Below are 18,173 nucleotides of genomic sequence, written 5' to 3' on the forward strand. Positions count from 1 at the left end.
CAAATCTCCGTTTCTGGTGTTAAATTCTAAAACAGCTTTAAATACGTAAAGCACTGAAATTCTCATTTCTTTCCAGATGGAATCCTTCCAGTCATTAATGGAGGAAAGTCCACTCTCACCAGAGGACCAGAAGCAGCTATTTGACCGTCTCAAGGTACAACATGAGCAACTAGAGAGAGATTATCTGCACGCCAAAGAAGAACAGAACACAATCAGAAGGAAGAACAATTTAATTTCAGGAAATTTCAATGAGACGTTTGATTCCGAGAAGGAGATTGAAGGAGAGATCTTCCGACTTGGCATGAAACTTGAAGATATTCAAGAAAAAGTACAGGTATGGACTTGCACTTTCTTTTCAAAGATGAGTGAAAAAAATTCTCATAAAAGTCATAAAACAATGGTTAGTGCTTTCATCGCCAGACTTTTGAACGATCCCATAGTTTTCAATAGCAATAGCGTGGGTGGATTTATATGCAGAGAAACAAGATTAAAGGGTTAAGCTATGTTACGTGGCTATCCAAACGTGAATGTTACTTTGTTTGATACTTGCTCAACACCACTATTTTGCATAGAGCGCTGTTCCTAATTTATTGATGTTGAATATTTATGATTAACTTTGAGTGCTGTAAATTTTCAAGCCAAAATTTTACCAATTTTTTATGAATTTTTTGTAATGTTTTTGACAATTTTGGACGAAATGGACATCACTTTTCATTGGCTAAAGTTTTTGATCAAAATTTTAGAAAAAAAAATCTAAAAAATGTCTGTGTAACATTTTTGAAGGCGGCAAAAATTGACTTTGGCGTTCAAGGGGTTATACTACAGCCATTTTGTACTCAGAATATAGACTGCTGATGAGTAAAACTTGGTGAACCAAATTTCTAAAGAGTTACATACCCACAAAGGGTAATACTGTAACTGACCCATGATCCTGCCAATGAAAGGCGACACTGTTTTGGCGGCTGGATAATGCGTATCAACAAAATCCCCAGTTATTTGTTCTGACATGCTCTGGCGTCTTGTTGCAGGAAACGTTAAAAAGTCAGCCACCTGAAGACAACATCGGTAAAAACGATGCCTTCTTGGCTACAGTTGATCCTGACCTTGCTAGGAGAAAGCAACATTTAACACAGGAGTATAGAGCACTGCTTGACAGGTAAGTCAGGTCAAAGGTCAGTTTTCAGTGACAATGAATCCTTCAACAATGAGGGTAGTGTTTTTGTCAGGATACTGCAACTGAATTCTTACAGCTGTTAATGTTTCACCAGAAAAGATCAGGCTTCACAACCGATTCTGAAATTTGCCACTTTAACAGACTGTTGTATGAAATATGTACAAGGAGCAGAAACATGCTTCATTTAATCTAACAAAACAGCAGTGACAAGGCTAGAAGACAATTAAACATTCAGAAATACAGAAGTGGTTCTAGCATTTTACACTCGCATGATTATCCCCTGTTGTGTACTGAAGTGTATTGTATTATTGCTGATAGAGTGTGTATGGCGTTTGCCGTACATTGTTGGCAACTATTTGCTTATTCCGTTTATGCCTTCCATGCGTGAAGATCCACAACAATTTAACATTTCTTTGTGGATGGAATGTACCTGGCAAAGTCCTGTTTCTGTATTTGTGATCTGAACATAAAAAGGAAGTATGTTTCATTACCTGCATACTTATTTGGAGTGGATGTGCCCTTTAACTCATGAACTCAATTTGTTGAGTCAGTGGTGCATCACTTTAGCTGCGGGGCATACTGTATACTTGTTATCATGCAATCATAGGCTATGGTGTAATGTAGCATTTCCAATGATAAAAGATCATTTCTGAGACATGTTCAAAAAAGCCCTAACATTTTGAAGATATTTCTCCTGTGTGTAATAAACATAAAACGAAATTGGTAGTTCAATTCCTTCATAACTGAACCAAGGTTTTGCGATTTGGTAAAGTTAAAAAAAAGTAAAACTTAATACCGGTGACATATTTAGACAAACCCTATGAGTTTGTTCTCAAGTATCAAGTTGTTATTGAAACAGCAACTGGAATATGTTATTGTCTACTGGTCTCTTTTGAAAAACTATTGAAGGCAAAGTAAACCCACAGTATCTACTCACATACATTATATAGAATAAGAAGGCATTCACCTTTTACTGAATTCAGTTGACTTCCACTCACCTTTACAGGTATGATCAGTTGAAAAGGATGGCAAGGACACCAGATAGAGACAGAGAACTTGATGACATGGTGGAGGTATGTGTTCATTCATTCCAGACCTTTTGACCCTTTCATCACCTCATCACCTGCTTTTATTTCATCCCTATTACTTTTAACGCTTTGAGTGCTGTAACCGTTCCCACCATAATTTTAGTGCAACATTTTTACCAATTTTTATGAATTTTTCTGTAATTTTCTTATAATTTTGGACCAAATGGACATCACATTTCATTGGCTACAGTTTGTTATCAAAATTTTGACAAAAATCGGAAAAAATTGACTGGAGTATATCGTCTAAAGGTGACAAAATTGACTTTGGTGCTCAAAGGGTTAATGGGTTGATCGTAAAGTGATGGTTGAATTCCCCAGACATCAAAGGGTTCCATAAATATTATTAGAAACTTGCTTTAGGTGTAAATCCAAATTTTCAGTAAATTTTACCAGTACTGTTGTTCTGAAAAATGAATTTAACTTTCCAAGAAACATCAACGCATTTTCTCAAAGTTGTGTTTTCTCTCTATTCAGCAACTGCGCAACCTACACAATGAAAACCCTGACATATTTGGTCATGAGTTGCCAGAACATATACAGGATGGAGAGTCAGCTGACCAGTCAGGTGAGATTTCTATTTCCAGGTCAATGTACCTAAAGATTCAGTGGCAATTTATTGTAATAAAGAATTTCTTGTAGATAAAAGTCAGATACATTGTAGTTAACATTTTGAAAATGGTGGTACGAGTTGTGTAATATTGAGTGATCTGAAGGGTTTCTTGTTTTCAAAGGTGTGTGAAGAGATCCCATACTTGAAAAGGATACAGATCTATCAGTCATAATATACTCATTAGTGTAATGTAACAATACACCGAGGATGAACTTATAACTGGAAGTGATCAGATGTATTGTATCATTTTGTGTATTGCGCAGTCCTTTGGTTTCAACTTTATTTCACCAGTAAACATGTACTAGTATATTGGAACGCATGTTGTTTGATTGAGATTCTACAGAAAGCAAAAATCTGAGCTAAACTATGAAGAAAATATGAAAACTCTCATTTTCATCTTGTTACTTTTTTCCAGGTATACTACCTGACAGATTTTTCAGTGCAAGTAATCCATCTCTATACCATGGTGGTAGAGACACCGGCAGTATTTACTCTCCACTCTCAGCCCCTGCCATGTACACACCACAGGGTGATCCTATCTATCATGTAAGTCATCAAAAATTTCCAATGCTTTCTTTTAAAGGTGATATTTTGTTTTGTAGGATTCTCAGAATGGAGTGCTCATCTGTAATTTTGCTTTGATTACAAAGCTACTGGTATTTCATTTTGTGTGGGAAAAAAGACCGGAAACTTTTATGACAAATACAGGACTGAAGTTGACATCTTTCTGAAAGTAGTTTTGATAGGTGGCAAGTTATCACTGATGAGAGCCAGAGAAGTATAGGAATTCACAGATTGAGTCCCCTTCACGCATAGGTAGAAACTTTGGTGGCACAATACATCCCCAAAACTCAGTCCAGCCGTTCAACTTGTCTCATCTCACTGAAAATACACACACTGATTTGGAGCTGGATTATCATTTTACAAAAATGTGTGGTATAAAATTGTCATTAGTACAATACTGGAATGTAGAGTATTGGTTCTGGTATCTGAGACGATGAATGTACAGCCTGCTGGGATACACATAACTTTATGATGTAAAACTCACCTTCAATCTTACAGAGTGATGATAGTCTCCAGGGCTCACCAGACTCATCCCCAGAATTGGACAGAAGAGGGAACAGTAAGTACCCTGCAAAATAAATCTTTCACCTTCTGTAGTAAGTGTCAGGAACCATATTATTGCATAAGTCTTTCAGTGAGATTGTCTGATAATTCAAATTCACTGCAATAACTGATTGGGTTACCTTTGTACATCTTTGTGATGAGTTCAATGCAGTGAATGACACGTAAATTGTAAACTTCTTTCTCTAGTTTCTGATGAAACCACAAGGATTTATAAATGGCCAGAAATAGATCAATAATCCCTTATTTTGATATCGAATGGATAATAAATCATGATTTTAAAAAGCAGTAGTGTGCATTTTTCTCCTTGCTTGCTGCTTTATTGCACCTGGGCCCAGTACTAGGTGACCCAGTGGAAATCACCAAAAACCATGACGTCTATATAGCATGTGTGGGTAACCTTGCAACTGCCTCGTCTTGACTCTGTACCATGACCTCATGCTTTTTGGAGAGTTCCACTGGGTCGCTGCCTGGTAGTACTGGGCCCGGAAGTGATATAGCAGCAACCAATAAAAAATGTGCAAATATTATGATTCATTATTAATTTGATACCAAAGAAGGGTTTATTGGTCTGTTTCTTGCCATTTACATATCCCAGTGATGAAACAGTGATAACAGTTGCTTTCAATTATAATGGCACAAACTTTTACTGAGAGATTGATATGAACAGCTGCATTTCATACCCCTTAGCTCAGTAAAATAGAATCTTCCAACTGTTTTTGTTATTTTTAGAAGGCTTTGCATCTTAAAAATAGAGTAGAAAAAAGTGGACTGTCAAGACTGTGGTTTCTTATCTTTCTAAAGCAGGGTATGGTTCTGGTGGTATACCTTTGTGGTCTGGCCGTGATAGTCCCAGCCCCTCCTCATCACCTGAAATGGTCAGAAAATCACAGCAACACCAAGCAAGGCAGCAGTATGGCCGTCCCGCTGACAGTGGGCGGTCTACACCAAGCATCTCAAGACACCCGCAAACTACCACAGACTTCGGTAGGAGCCAGAAGTACCCTGGCCAGCGGCCTGTAGAGGGCGATGTTGACAGTGGGTTTGTTGGATCTGAGGGGAGCAGGTACAGCAATCAGAGCAGTCTGCAAGGGTATGGAGGACTTGGTAAAGACAGGTAAGTGTCTTTTTTGATTTTTTCCCGAGCTGTGAAATTTACTGAGGTGTCCAAATTTTATGACTTTGTTTGAACAATAATGTACTCACTCCCGACCCGTGATGGATGAAAGCAAACTCAAAGAAAGTTGGTTGTAGAATTGATGTGGTTCAGGCTCCAATTTTTTTGAACAATTTTTGTGTTTTCCAGTCTTCTCTCAGAGTTCTATATCCTCTAGTCATATTGGCTACCACACAGCTGTACAGCACAATTCAAATTACTTTATAACTTTAAAAAGGAAAACAATATTCCTCTGAGGGCAAAATTAGGTTGCTCATATTTTATGTCAGAACTGGGGCATTTCTCCCCATCACTTGGTCACTAACCACAGGTTAATATGTTGAAACTTTCTGACTTTTCAGAACATCCTACGCATACACAAGTCCATCGCCAATTAGTCAGCACCCGTCTTCCCTCTACAGTCGCCGGTCCTCTGCTGCCTCCACGGTCAGGGGTCACCGTGCGTCGGTCACTTCGCAGTCACACCGGTGGACAGAAAGCGAGATGGAGGATGATATGAGCTATACCACAGGCAACGGCAGATCAGTCAAGTCGCTGGACACTGTGGACAGATCTTCCAAGAGGGCCACTCCTGTGAAGACACGCAAGTCACCTGTCAGCAATGTTGGTAAGTGTCTGAAAGTCATGAGTGTACCACTGATAATATATATGTGCATTTTCACATCTATAACTGGAGATGCATTATCCATGCCTGTAATATGATACTAGTAAATCAATTCATATACATTGAGCCCATTTAAAGTATCACAATATTTTAGTATATTTTTAGCTCCGCTGTCAGCGACGCGGAGCTTATCAAATAGGTGATTTTCCGTCGTCGTCCGTCGTCGTCCGTCGTCCGTCGTCCGTCGTCGTCGTCGTCGTCCGTCAACAATTGCCTTCTCCTCTGAAACTGCAAGTCCAATTGCTTTGAAATTTTATATGCAGTTCACTTGGGGTGACCACACTTAAGTTTGTTCAAGTCGTGGTGAAATTTGCATATTTGTATTTTTGGGGCAATTTTTGGTGTTTTTGGTAAAAAAATCTTCTTCTCTGAAACCGCTTGTCTGATTGCTTTGAAATTTGATATGCAGTTTACTTAGGGTGACTTCAGTCAGATTTGTTCAAATTGTGGTGAAATTTGCATATTTGTATTTTTAAGGCAATTTTTGTCATTTTTGGTAAAAAATCTTTAAAAATCTTCTTCTTCAAAACTACCAGTCAGATAGCTTTGATATTTGGTACATATATCCCTAGGGATAATCTATTTCAGATTTGTTCAAATTGTGCAGAAATATGCAAATTTGCATTTTTAAGGCAATTTTTGCCATTTTTGGTCAAAAAATGTATTTCTCAAAAAGTACTGGTCTAATAGTTTTGAAATTTGGTATACACGTTTCTATAGATGAACTGAGTAATATATATTGAATTTCTGATGAAATCTGAAATTTTGTATTTTTGGGGCAATTTTCGCCATTTTTGGTCAAAAAATGTGTATTTCCAAAACTATTTATCTGATAGCTTTGAAATTTGGTATACAGGTTCCTACAGATAAACTACATGATATTTATTGAAATTATGATGAAATCTGCAATTTTGTATTTTTGGGGCAATTTTTGCCATTTTTGGTCAAAAAATGTGTATTTCCAAAATACTCATCTGATAGCTTTGCAATTTGGTATACAGGTTTCTACAGATCACCTGAATGATATTTGTTGAAATTATGATGAAATCTGCAATTTTGTAATTTTGGGGCAATTTTTGCCATTTTTGGTCAAAAAATGTGTTTCTCAAAAATTAGTGGTCTGATAGCTTTGAAATTTGGTATACAGGTTTCTGCAGATGAGTTCAGTAATATATAACGAATTTCTGATGAAATCTGTAATTTTGTATTTTGGGGGCAATTTTTGCCATTTTTGGTCAAAACGTGTATTTCCAAAACTACTCATCCGATAGCTTTGATATTTGGTATACAGGTTTCTATAGATGAACTAAATGATATTTATTAAAAAATAATGATGAAATCTGCAATTTTGAATTTTTGGGGCAATTTTTCCCATTTTTGGTCAAAAAATGTGTTTCTCAAAAAAAGTACTGGTCTAACAACTTTGAAATTTGGTATACAGGTTTCTATAGATGAAGTTATGAACTAAATTTGATCTCTTGAATTTTATGATGAAATCTGCAATTTCATTTTTTGGGGCAATTGTTGCCATCTTTGGTCAGAAAATTTTTTTCTCAAAAACTACTCATCAGATAGCTTTGGTTGACATGTTCTTAGGGATGATCCTATGATATATATTTAAAGTATGATGAAATCTTCAATTGTGTATTTTTGCAGCTTATTTTAGCCACTTTTTTCTGGCCTCTGCATTGAGTTATCAAAGATTTCCACCTTCCCAATCAACATGTGTAAAAATAGTTATTCTCTACATAAACACAGCGGAGCTATATCGGCCGCTAGGTCGCTTTTTTATATCGTAATATAGATATAACAATTTACCCCAAAAAACATCAATATATGTGTAGGTAAAACAAAGGCCAAATTCAATGATACTGAGACAAAGTCGTACAATTGTACAGTTACAGAATTACAGTATGTACGATATTTGATTATCTCATCCATAGTGTGAAATGTTTTAGCTCTCGATTAATTTGAACTTGTAGGCTATCTCTCTAGCTGCAGACACATCCCAACAATAATTGTTCCTTACTAAGCTTTATTTTTTGTTTTTTTTCACTACGTTTTCAAAGTTGTGGCATCTTTGATCTTGTTACCCTTTGACCCCTTGTAACTCTTCTACCCCCATGTCCTTATAGAAAGGTCTATTCACTTTTATCAAAACTATAGGAATGTTTCAAGGTTTACTGGTGAAAGGGGTTCACTCTTGTCTGATATCTTTTTCAAAGGTAAAGGCTAGTTTTATATTTGGCAAGGTTGTTGAGATGGGCATAATTTATTTGCTCTAAACGCAATGCTATTTTCAATTCTAATGTTTTGTCTGTGCAGATGTTACACGGCAAAGAAGACCACTGTCCGGCAGGTCACGAGATAGCAACGGCTCAACTAGGATGACCTACTACACCACGGACGACGACGATCTCCGACAGGACACACTGAAACAGAGGATACTCAGGGACAAAGAAGCGGAACGCTGGGCGGATCCAACCAACAAGAGGGACAAGTTCGACACGGCTTCCATGGTGTCCAGAAGCAGCGTGAAAAGTGAGGCCATCAGAGCTCTGCATGATGAGGTGCAAAAGCTGAGAAATGAGATGAATGCCTCAAAACGTGCCGAGGAGAGAGCCAAGTATCCACCCCTTGAAGAAGAAATGCAGGCACGTGCCTACGAGATGCCGCCTTTTGAGAGGCCACTGTATGAAAGAGAAAGGGCTGTCAGTACGCCTTATAACATTGACAAATATGCCGAAGACAAAGTAAGCCCTGGATACCAAAGAACGCAATCTCTACGCAATGTGTCAAGATTTCATGACTCTATTCCTTCTGAGTTTTCAAGGTTACAGAAGTCCCCCCAAGGATACTCCAGGCAGCTTTTTGGATCGGATGTCGATGCAGGTCAGAGGTCAGGGGTGGAAGGTGGCAGGGCGAAGTATGAGACTCCGAGACCAAGTCGCAGTGGGAGCAGGGCATCTGTGAAAGACCAACGAGGGCAGACTTCAGGGAGACCTTCTTCAAGACTTGACAGGTCTGATGATGGATACGAGAGAGGCAGAACTGGTTATGAGAGGGGCCATCCTAACAGTGCCAGACAGAGGAACTCCGGTAACTCAAAACAGAGTCGTCGAGAAGAGATGCTGCGAGCCCTCCGTGATGATGTACAGCACCTCCGAGAGCAGATCGTGAAAAAGTACAATCCCAAGTACCGTAGGGACGTTGGCACATCAATGCCATACGCGTCCACACCGTACAATGCCACGCCAATAAGAGGGGCTCCAGTAAGGGTTCAAAGGTCAACTTCACCCATGAGGTCAGCATCACCCATGAGGTCAACGTCGCCCATGAGGTCGGCATCGCCAGTGAGACAGCCCCAGCCCAGGGTTTACCCAAGTCCAGGTTATGGTGATGAAAGACAAGACTATGATAGAAACTACAGTGGGTATGACAGAGGATATGACAGAGGATATGACAGAGAGTATGACAGAGGGCATGACAGAGGGTATGACAGGAGGAGGGATCCATACCCAGAGGATGACTATATGGATGAGCGTCCATACACAGCATATGATAGTCCTTATGTTGATGCATATCGCAGTCGTCCTGTCAGCCCAGTTGGAAGGCCACTCAGTCCAAGACAGCGATCAATGTCAATGCCATCTTTCAGTTTTGCAGCCCAGCCCTGTCCTCTTTGCGGTGGTGCTGGTATTCACACACACAGCGAGTATGCGTATCCCAGTGACAATCTTAGAGAGCAACAAAGCTCACTGCAGCAGCCACCACCACCACCACAGCCATCCTACGGCCTTCCTCAAGCATCGTTTGCCTCACCACCCAGGCCTCAAACTCCACAATATGCCTCCACACCCGTGCTACCAAGCTACATGACTAGAGGTGCTGCCCAGTCAATGCCATCCATACCCACTGCAGTGGGGGCACAACCAGGGTATCACCCACAGCAAGGGCAGCCACAGGCACCATCGGGTTCCACATACGTGTTAGCCCAACCTACCACAGGGACTGTGGATCCAGCAGCACCGCCCAGTCAGCCATCACCCCAGCAAGCACCCATACAAATCATCAGTCAAACCCCAGTCAGGTAAGGACAAACATCTGTAATGCAGTATCAGTGTATCAGTAATCCTGCAAATGACATTTGTGTACAACTCAAGGCCTGTTTTGTTGCCATCAAATTAGCATATCTCCTCTGCTGAGATGCATCAGTAATTTCAGTAATCAGTAATTTCCATCTCTTTCTTCCCTAGAGTAAAGTCTATTGTTGTGGCTTAGGTGATATGCGCTGTGAAATTGAAAGTCTTAAACTTTTGCACAAACTTTCCATAAAAAAATACATTAAACCAGTAGTCCCTTAGAAAATCAAGAATGCATATTGGGGGTCACCATGCAAAATTTGGTACTAGAGAAACAGATTACCCAATATTAAGCAACACTTGAAATTCAAAGTGGCCATCATTCTTGTTTTAACTCTACGGAGGAAAGTCAAATTTTTTATTTTCACAAAAATAATTTGATGAAAAATGTACGTACTCCATGAGCTTCAAAATGAGCCCCCACAAGTGGGAGACAAAAAAAGAACTGTAAACGTTTGTTGGTCCAAAAATCTGTCCCCGAGGTGCATTTTACCTGAAATGAATACATTGAATGTTGGAAATTCAAGATCAAAGCACAAAATATACCAATGAACCCATGCAGAGCAACACAGTGGATTCTTTGTTGCGTATTTGAGACACAAAGATGAAAAAGTAATTTGTACAGTGTAAAAGAATTCCCTGCAGGATGTTGTGTTTTGTTCAAAATTATATACAGTGATATTTCATTGACTTTTGATTTGAAAAAGACTCACTTCAACACAGTGATGCTCAGAAATTTGAGTAACATGTCCCAAAACTGCATAGAGCTGTGGCCTTACAGATTTCACTTTTGATGACAGCTTAAGGTAGTATGCACCTCAAAAGTGAAAGACTTAAACTTTTGCTCTAACTTTCCTCAAGGATTCTTTCAATCATTTTCTTTCAAAATCAAGAATAAAAACAGGGGGTCACCATGCAAATCTTTGTACTAGAGAAACAAATTACCCAAGATTTACCGATATTAGAAATTCAAAATGGCCGCCATCCCTGTGTTAACTCTATGGAGAAAAATGAAAATTTTCAAATTTCGAAAAACTAAGCCGGTGAAAGTTTTCTTTCAGCAAGAGCTTTAAATGAACCCCCACAAGTGGTAGATCAGAAAAGAATTGTAAAAGTTTGAGAGTCTGAATATCTGTCCCTGAGGCGCATTCTACCATAAGGTGAAGTACTACGAATTACGTCAAAATTAAGTTGTGGTGTCATTTTCTTGAAACTTTGCACAAATATTCTTGGAAGTTGTGCAAGTACAAAAATGAAATAAAAAATGGGGGTCACCACACTTGTTTCCATGGAAACGGACGTTAAAATGGCGTCGTTAGAAATAAATAAAAATGATATAATTCACTTAAATTAAAGAAAGCAATTATAAAACGCTTAGCAAATGAGTTAATTTTAATAAATACCAAGACATAAGATCCATATCTATCGAATGTTTAGTTTTCATGATGTTTGCAAAGAAACTTTAACATAAATATCGATTTCAAAATGACGATATCGAAATTATATCACTACATAATTTTCGAACTTTCTCCTGTCGCTTTGAATGGTGTCATTTTGACCAAACTTGCCATTTAGTTTATAGTTTTAATAAAAGGGTGTCACCACGCTACTTTTTACAATATCTCCAGGTGAATGGGTAATATGCGCCATGTAAATGGGAGAGAAATGTTAATTTTCACTCATATTGAATAAAAACCAGCTTCCTAGGGGGTCAAAATATGACAAGGTTATAGGTCACATGTATTTCTAAGAGACTGGGTCAAAAATTAGGTAAAAGCGCAATTTCAACAATGACAGGTGATGTTAAATACATGCGTATTGCGTACAAAATAACCCATTTGCGACAGGCTGGAGTTAAATCTGCGCAGAAACGTTCTAAAAGCGTGTGCGCGTCCGAATTCATCGCACTTTACCTTAAAGTATGTTTTCATTTGATCTGTGTCAGGCATTACACCTCAGCCACCAAGAAGGGTAAAGTGAAATATTTCACCCAGTCACTGGATGATGCCGAGACTGCATCAGAAGAAGAAATCATTTACAGGAGGTGAGTTGGTGATTTTCCTGTCCTTTCAGTCTGATTTCCTTTGATCAGTTTTCCCTTGCACCATTCTGCTTGCAAGGCAATGCACCTTTGTGTCTCTTTCCTGTTCCTTGTTAAGAGAGGAGATCAAGTACTTTCAGTGAACTGTACTTTACATTATTGTGTCAGAAAAAAACCACTGTTACTTCTTTGCATTAGGTTTTAAGTGCTGTGCAAATTCTACGATGTTGTTGTTGTTGTTGTTGTTGTTGTTGCAATAGAAACCAAGAGACAATGACAAGCTGGAGCATCGCACCATCAAAATTACCATCTTGCCCCAAAGTTGTCAATGTTTGCATTTATCAACTACTGCTATGGAAATATAATCTATCTATATATCTTTCTCTTTGTCTCTCTGTCTCTCTGTGTGTCTGTCTCTTGCTTTGTCTCTTGTTCCCAACTTCTACCTGTGTGCTTCTCTCTCTCTACCGTACCCATCTCTACTCTGTATCTCTCTGTCTCTCTGTTTGTCTGTCTGTCTCTCTCTTTTTCTCTCTCTCTCTCTCTACCCCCTCTCTATCTCTGTCTCAATCTCTGTACCTATATATTTGTCTGTTTCAGGACGAGCCCACGCCGTGAAGCCAGAAGACGAACCAAAAACTATCATGAAGATAGAGCAGCTAAGGTATGTTATATGACCTTCGTCTTGGATAAACCCAAGCATGCAGCCTTCATCAAGTGATCCTCGGTGTATGTCCCCTAGCTGTGAGTTTTTGTTTTAGTATTTTTAAGTTGTAATATGCATGCTGCAAGAGCTGTATTGTCACATGATCATCACATGATTTTTTTATCCAGCCAATCACTGGTCATAGGACCTGCAGCTTTCTTAGTATCTATTGCACATAAACATAAATAATAAATGCACATTTTTTTTCAGTTCATATTGTCGTTTATAATATGCTGTAAAATCAGATAATGGTGACAGATAGCTATGCTATATTTACCATCTTCCCTTCCTGAACCCCTGCAGCTTGCCTGTAAAACCTGTTGTATGCAATCGCTTGTAAACGTTAATTTTTACTAATGCAAGTTAACTCTCTAACTGTTCTTCAAAGTGTCTTTGTCACTGTTAGCCCAATGATATCATTGCCAAAGGCAGACCTCAATACCAGGATATAGGGATGAATGTGTTCATTTTGAGTTCTTTGTGTAATTGTAAGAAATTGTATAAATTATATGTGCTCAAGCTTTCTTCGAGCAAACTTATAACCATTCTGTTTTAAAATCAAGAAGAAAACTCAGGAGTCACTGTGCAAATTTTGGTACTAGAGAAACAAATTACCTGATAATTATGATATTTGAAATTCATAGTGGCCTCAAATTGTCTCTATGCTTGAGTGGGGGAATAAAATTCTTAATTTTCACAAAACTAAGTCTGTGAAAACTGTATTTACTCCATAAGCTTCAAAATGAGCCAAAACAAGTGTAGGCCAAAAGAAATATTGTGAAAGTTTGAGAGTGTGAATATCTGTCTCTGACTCTGAGGTGAATTCTGCCTTTAAAGGTATACAGTCACCTGTAATCTAAATATGCCCATATATGGTCAAAGGGGCATTTCTTGGTATTCAAAAGCCCATGTGAGGGCGCTGTTTTTAAAAAGCGGCCACCTGCTTAAAATCTGTGATTGGTTAGATTTTCTCTTTCCATGGTGACAGTGGCAAAATTGGAACAGGTGACAGTATAACTTTAATGGTTGCAAGTCCTGAGGGTAATATCTATATAATTCCAGAATTTTGAGTTAAGATTTATTGAATGGGCAACGACCCCTTCCAAAAATATTCCGTTGAAAAAGAAAGGAAAGTCTTTCATGACTTTAATTTCTCAAATTAATGAATTGAAAATCTTTATTTATTGTGTAATTTAATAATAGTGTACTTGAAATGCGAAGATCATGTGACCATGCAGTTCTTAACGTTTGTTTGTAGTGTCTTAGTTAATTTCCTTGTATGAATATTTGTTCGACTTTCCCAACTCCCAATACACCTCTTTTATTCTGGATGTAATATGCTGAATCCAGTGTCTACTCAATGTGTCGTTAGTGTCTGACATTAATTGTTCTGTAATTTAAATTTCAAAAAGCAAAGTTTTCTATGGTATTATGGCAATAAGGGTAAATGATGGTTTGTGTATATCATGGTGGATGACAAAAAACAGCAATACAAAGGTGGTGTACTTCCAGTTCTGTCAACGGAAGAAAGTAGGAACTGCGTAAGATATTTTTATTTGACAACTATCAATCGAAATGTGGCTCTTGAAAATATTCCTAGTGTTTGATTCTCTGATTTACTGGTTTGAAATTTTGAAAATGAATGATCTATTTCAAATTGAGATTTCATAGTTATTCAAAGAGGATATATGTCATATTTTCAAGGATTCTGTGGCCATTTAGGTTTCTGGACGTGGAAAACATTTTGCAGCTATTTGGATTTCAAATATGTCCAATAATTAATTTTTAATTTGTCCTGTATTAAAGTTTTCGTATTGTTCTGAAAATGTGTTTGTTTTCTGAAAATAGGAAAGGAATAAGTGACAGTCCTTAGAAAGTTGCATGCAATATTTTTGTTTCATTTGTGGTTCATTGTTTTCAGTTCATTTCTTGTAAATTTTGTTTAACCTGATCAAACTCATCTTTGGACAGTTGTAAAACAATTAACAATGCTGTTGTAATTGCAGCATTCACAGTGATGAGTGTGCAGTCTCATTTGTAACTTTTTCTGGATTTTCTTCAGATTGAAACAATTAGACTTGGTCTTTCTGTGGAGGATGCCATTCGAACCGCACAAGAATTGAAAAGGAAATCCCGAAAAATGCTGTCAACGGTACGGGCTGATGTCGTGCAGGCAGAAATGTATGGAGACTGATTCTCCAATGAAAACAAAGGGCGTCCAAGTAATCAACGCGTGAGGGCGCCAATCAAATCTCAAAAACTTGGTCCTGGACATGGTCTAGAACAAATTATGTAATATTGTGCCCCAGAGCATAGATAAACTTCATCACTAAGGTGTCTATTTGAGTGTAAGAGATTAAGATGTTTTTTTTGTCTTATGACGTGATGAAATACCACATATTTAAATGGAAAAAAATCTTGTATATTATGAGTGAGTTGTTATCAAAAACATCAGTGATTGCTTAAGTAGGTTAACTAACACTTTTGCCTATTAGGAGATGTAAAAAATGTAAATTGTAAATTTTATGAGGCCATGTCTCATAACATGGCATGTATGATTGGAAAAGATAATTATTCAAGAATTCAAGTGGTCAGTTTGTGAAGAGAGCTGACGTTGTTAGCATGTGAACAACTCATTTCTGTAAATACAAATGCAAGCTCAGCCTACAAACCGTACATTATAAAATGACAAGTAATGCTTGATTGTTGAATTTGTTGTAGACTTTAGGATTGTTCAAGCAACTTCGAAAATGCATTCATCTGGATGATAATACCTGTTCATTGTCACAATTAATGGCGACAAGAAATCTGTATATTTTTATATCCTTATTTTGTGGTAGATGTTTTTTGAGAGAGGCAAACAAGACGCAGGTTTGTGTGATTGTGCACACCTTGAACCTTGAACTTCCGTACAACGCGTGTTCAGCGATATCAGTATATGCAATTTCTACATATCAGTCTTTTCAAATCTCAGGTACACAACCCATATTTTGCACCCTAACCGACAAAAATAACCCCAGATACTGTAAAAGTTAGAATTTTATGCTCGTGGGAAGGAAAACCGTGTTTTGGCATCGTGTTTATATCAATGTATTTCTCTACAAGTGCTGTGATATCATCCGTTAGCTATTATACCAGCCGCTTTGTTCAGATCTCTGCTAACTCTCAGAAATAAGGCTGATCAAATTATCATTTATTTTCACTTCTTATTCATTCCAGTTGATGTTTAATTTATCTTTATACTGTTCGGCATAAATTTTCTGAAAGAGAAAAAAAAGTGGTTGCATTTCTTTACTTTGACTTTCAGACAATAATTTTAATTTTTATTTTTTCCATTAATTTTTACCTACTTTGGTTGTTGCTTTTCTCCTAAGAACTTTATCAAAATTATATTTTTACCTTCAAAAATGAATTTTAAGTCATTTTTCAGTGATTTCAATTTCTGTTTTGTCCCGAAAGACTGTTTCTTAATCTGAATGTTACCTATTCCACTCAGATAATTAGTAAGTTATGCTAACACAATAGCAAAGTCATTTCTGAACAGATTTTTTTCCAAGAGGAAATGTAAGTGTTGAAAGCTACAAATTTCCAGAATTTCCACTTCCGTTCACTTCATGTTTTTATTTGTTTTTAAATGTGTGTCAGCCATCAAAGAAGAAGGGAATATAATAATATGCTGAATGATTCACAGATTTCCAGCTAGGTTTAAGCATTTGTGTACAATAAGCTGGCCGTCCATAATGGGAAAGTTTTTACAAAATTGTGCAAATTTTGAGTTTACATGAAAATGTCATCCCTCATGCTCCATCCATGAAACAGCATGATGAAAATGACGTATGGAGATTTTCATCATTTCATGAATTTATGCAACACGTGTGTTTGATTCGTAAACAAGTCAATTTATTGAAAACTTATTTATGGCACTGTATGACTGCTGGGTGAAAGTTTTAGACATGTGTGAGTGTGGAGAGAGAATTTTCCATTAATTACAAAATTTGGTACAAATTCGTTCACTGATTTGTGTACAATAACATATTTCCTCTTGTACAGTCTGTATATATTGTAAAGTTAGGGTTTAGACTGCCAATCAAAATACTTCCATGATTGGGACTAATAAGTTAACTAAGGGGCCCCAATTAACCCACCAATCAAGTAGCTTGTAAATAATCAGTATTCAAGGGGGTTTAAGTATACGGCAAATTCCTAATACGTTTTGTCACTTTTGAAAAGTTTTCCAAGTAATATAAAAATTCACTATTCAAAATAACAGAGGAATGACAGTATTAAAGTGATAATGATCACCATGACTTGGCATTTAACCTGTTTTTTTAAAAATATATCTCGTTATTTGAATGTGTTCAATGAGTAACGAACTTGAAAACTTTTACCAAATTCAGTGAAAGAAACTGTTATAACCAAACCTTGCACCGCAGTGAAACCGGTAGTGTCATTTATGAAATCTTGCTGCAGAGTTGTTGCTCTAGCTGCAAATAAATATTTAATACCGAAGGCTAATTGATTCCTTGTAAATTTGTATCTGCTGTAAATTTCAAAATGATAAGCTTGAGTGTACAATGCCTTGGTATTTTCTATCACAGTGTGTGTTACTACTTGAATTTCCTACCCTATATTCAGATATGCCGCTGCACTTTACTAGTAGTGTCAGCTATGTATTTTGTGTCATTTCTGTTTGAAACTTTTGTTGATATCATCATTACAAACAGTATTCTGAGTCTTGTAAATTTCTCAAAGATATTAAATCTTTTCAGTTGAAAAAGCCTCACATTCTGTAGGTGTAGCCATTTTAATAGGATTTTGGGCTTAATTTAGTGTAATTTTTATGGTAGTTTCCATTCAAAGCATTAGAAGTCTGCATCAGTATGATTTCCTTCAGTGGTTGTGTATTTGTGTGAGCACAGGTTTGGAAGATGACATAAGAAAACAGTACTATTAATGAGACTGAATGTTGTTAACAATATGTGAGGTATTTTATTAAGCACGATGAACATTTAATTCGGTAATAATTTTCATCTGTAAATAGCGCCACATGGGAATTTATTTTTATTGTAATTTTTGGACAATCGCTTCTATTGACTGATTTTGGGCATGATTTGGTATTTTTCTGTACCGATTAAGTATACATAGTATGATGCATTCAAAGGGGTCAGGACCTTTTTACAGTATGCTAGGGAGCAGTGACCACCTAGTGTTCTTTCTGGTGGTGGTGGTGGTGGTGGGCTCCTTAGGCAAGTATGTATGTGTGAAATTTACTCTGAGAGAAAGTGAAAGTGGTGATTCCATTTGAAACATCTTTGACTTATTGTTCCAAAGATGGATAAGTAATAATTGTTTTTGAAAAGTGCCTTTCAGAGTTTTTGTACATTCTGTTTGTACACAACTATAATATATATTGGATATTCAAATAAATAACACTTATTTAATCACA

General features: G+C 37.3%; 1 protein-coding gene across 7 annotated transcripts in view; it reads left to right on the forward strand.

The window, feature by feature from the left end:
* LOC139114300 (microtubule-associated protein futsch-like) overlaps positions 1–18,173 on the forward strand; it is a 46,819-nt gene extending 28,646 nt beyond the window's left edge. For 3 of the 7 annotated variants that reach the window (XM_070675923.1, XM_070675924.1, XM_070675929.1), the window contains exons 6-17: positions 77–334; positions 1,029–1,156; positions 2,181–2,247; positions 2,737–2,827; positions 3,288–3,418; positions 3,935–3,995; positions 4,802–5,114; positions 5,516–5,781; positions 8,164–9,928; positions 11,926–12,024; positions 12,622–12,685; positions 14,790–18,173. In XM_070675923.1, the coding sequence (XP_070532024.1) occupies positions 77–334; positions 1,029–1,156; positions 2,181–2,247; positions 2,737–2,827; positions 3,288–3,418; positions 3,935–3,995; positions 4,802–5,114; positions 5,516–5,781; positions 8,164–9,928; positions 11,926–12,024; positions 12,622–12,685; positions 14,790–14,921 (3,375 nt within the window). In that variant the 3' untranslated portion in view covers positions 14,922–18,173. Of the gene's footprint in view, positions 1–76; positions 335–1,028; positions 1,157–2,180; positions 2,248–2,736; positions 2,828–3,287; positions 3,419–3,934; positions 3,996–4,801; positions 5,115–5,515; positions 5,782–8,163; positions 9,929–11,925; positions 12,025–12,621; positions 12,766–14,789 lie in introns of all 7 variants that reach the window. The other 4 variants (XM_070675925.1, XM_070675926.1, XM_070675927.1 and 1 more) reach the window with 3 other exon arrangements.

Source organism: Ptychodera flava, chromosome 16 (assembly GCF_041260155.1).
Source record: "Ptychodera flava strain L36383 chromosome 16, AS_Pfla_20210202, whole genome shotgun sequence".
Taxonomy (NCBI): domain Eukaryota; kingdom Metazoa; phylum Hemichordata; class Enteropneusta; family Ptychoderidae; genus Ptychodera; species Ptychodera flava.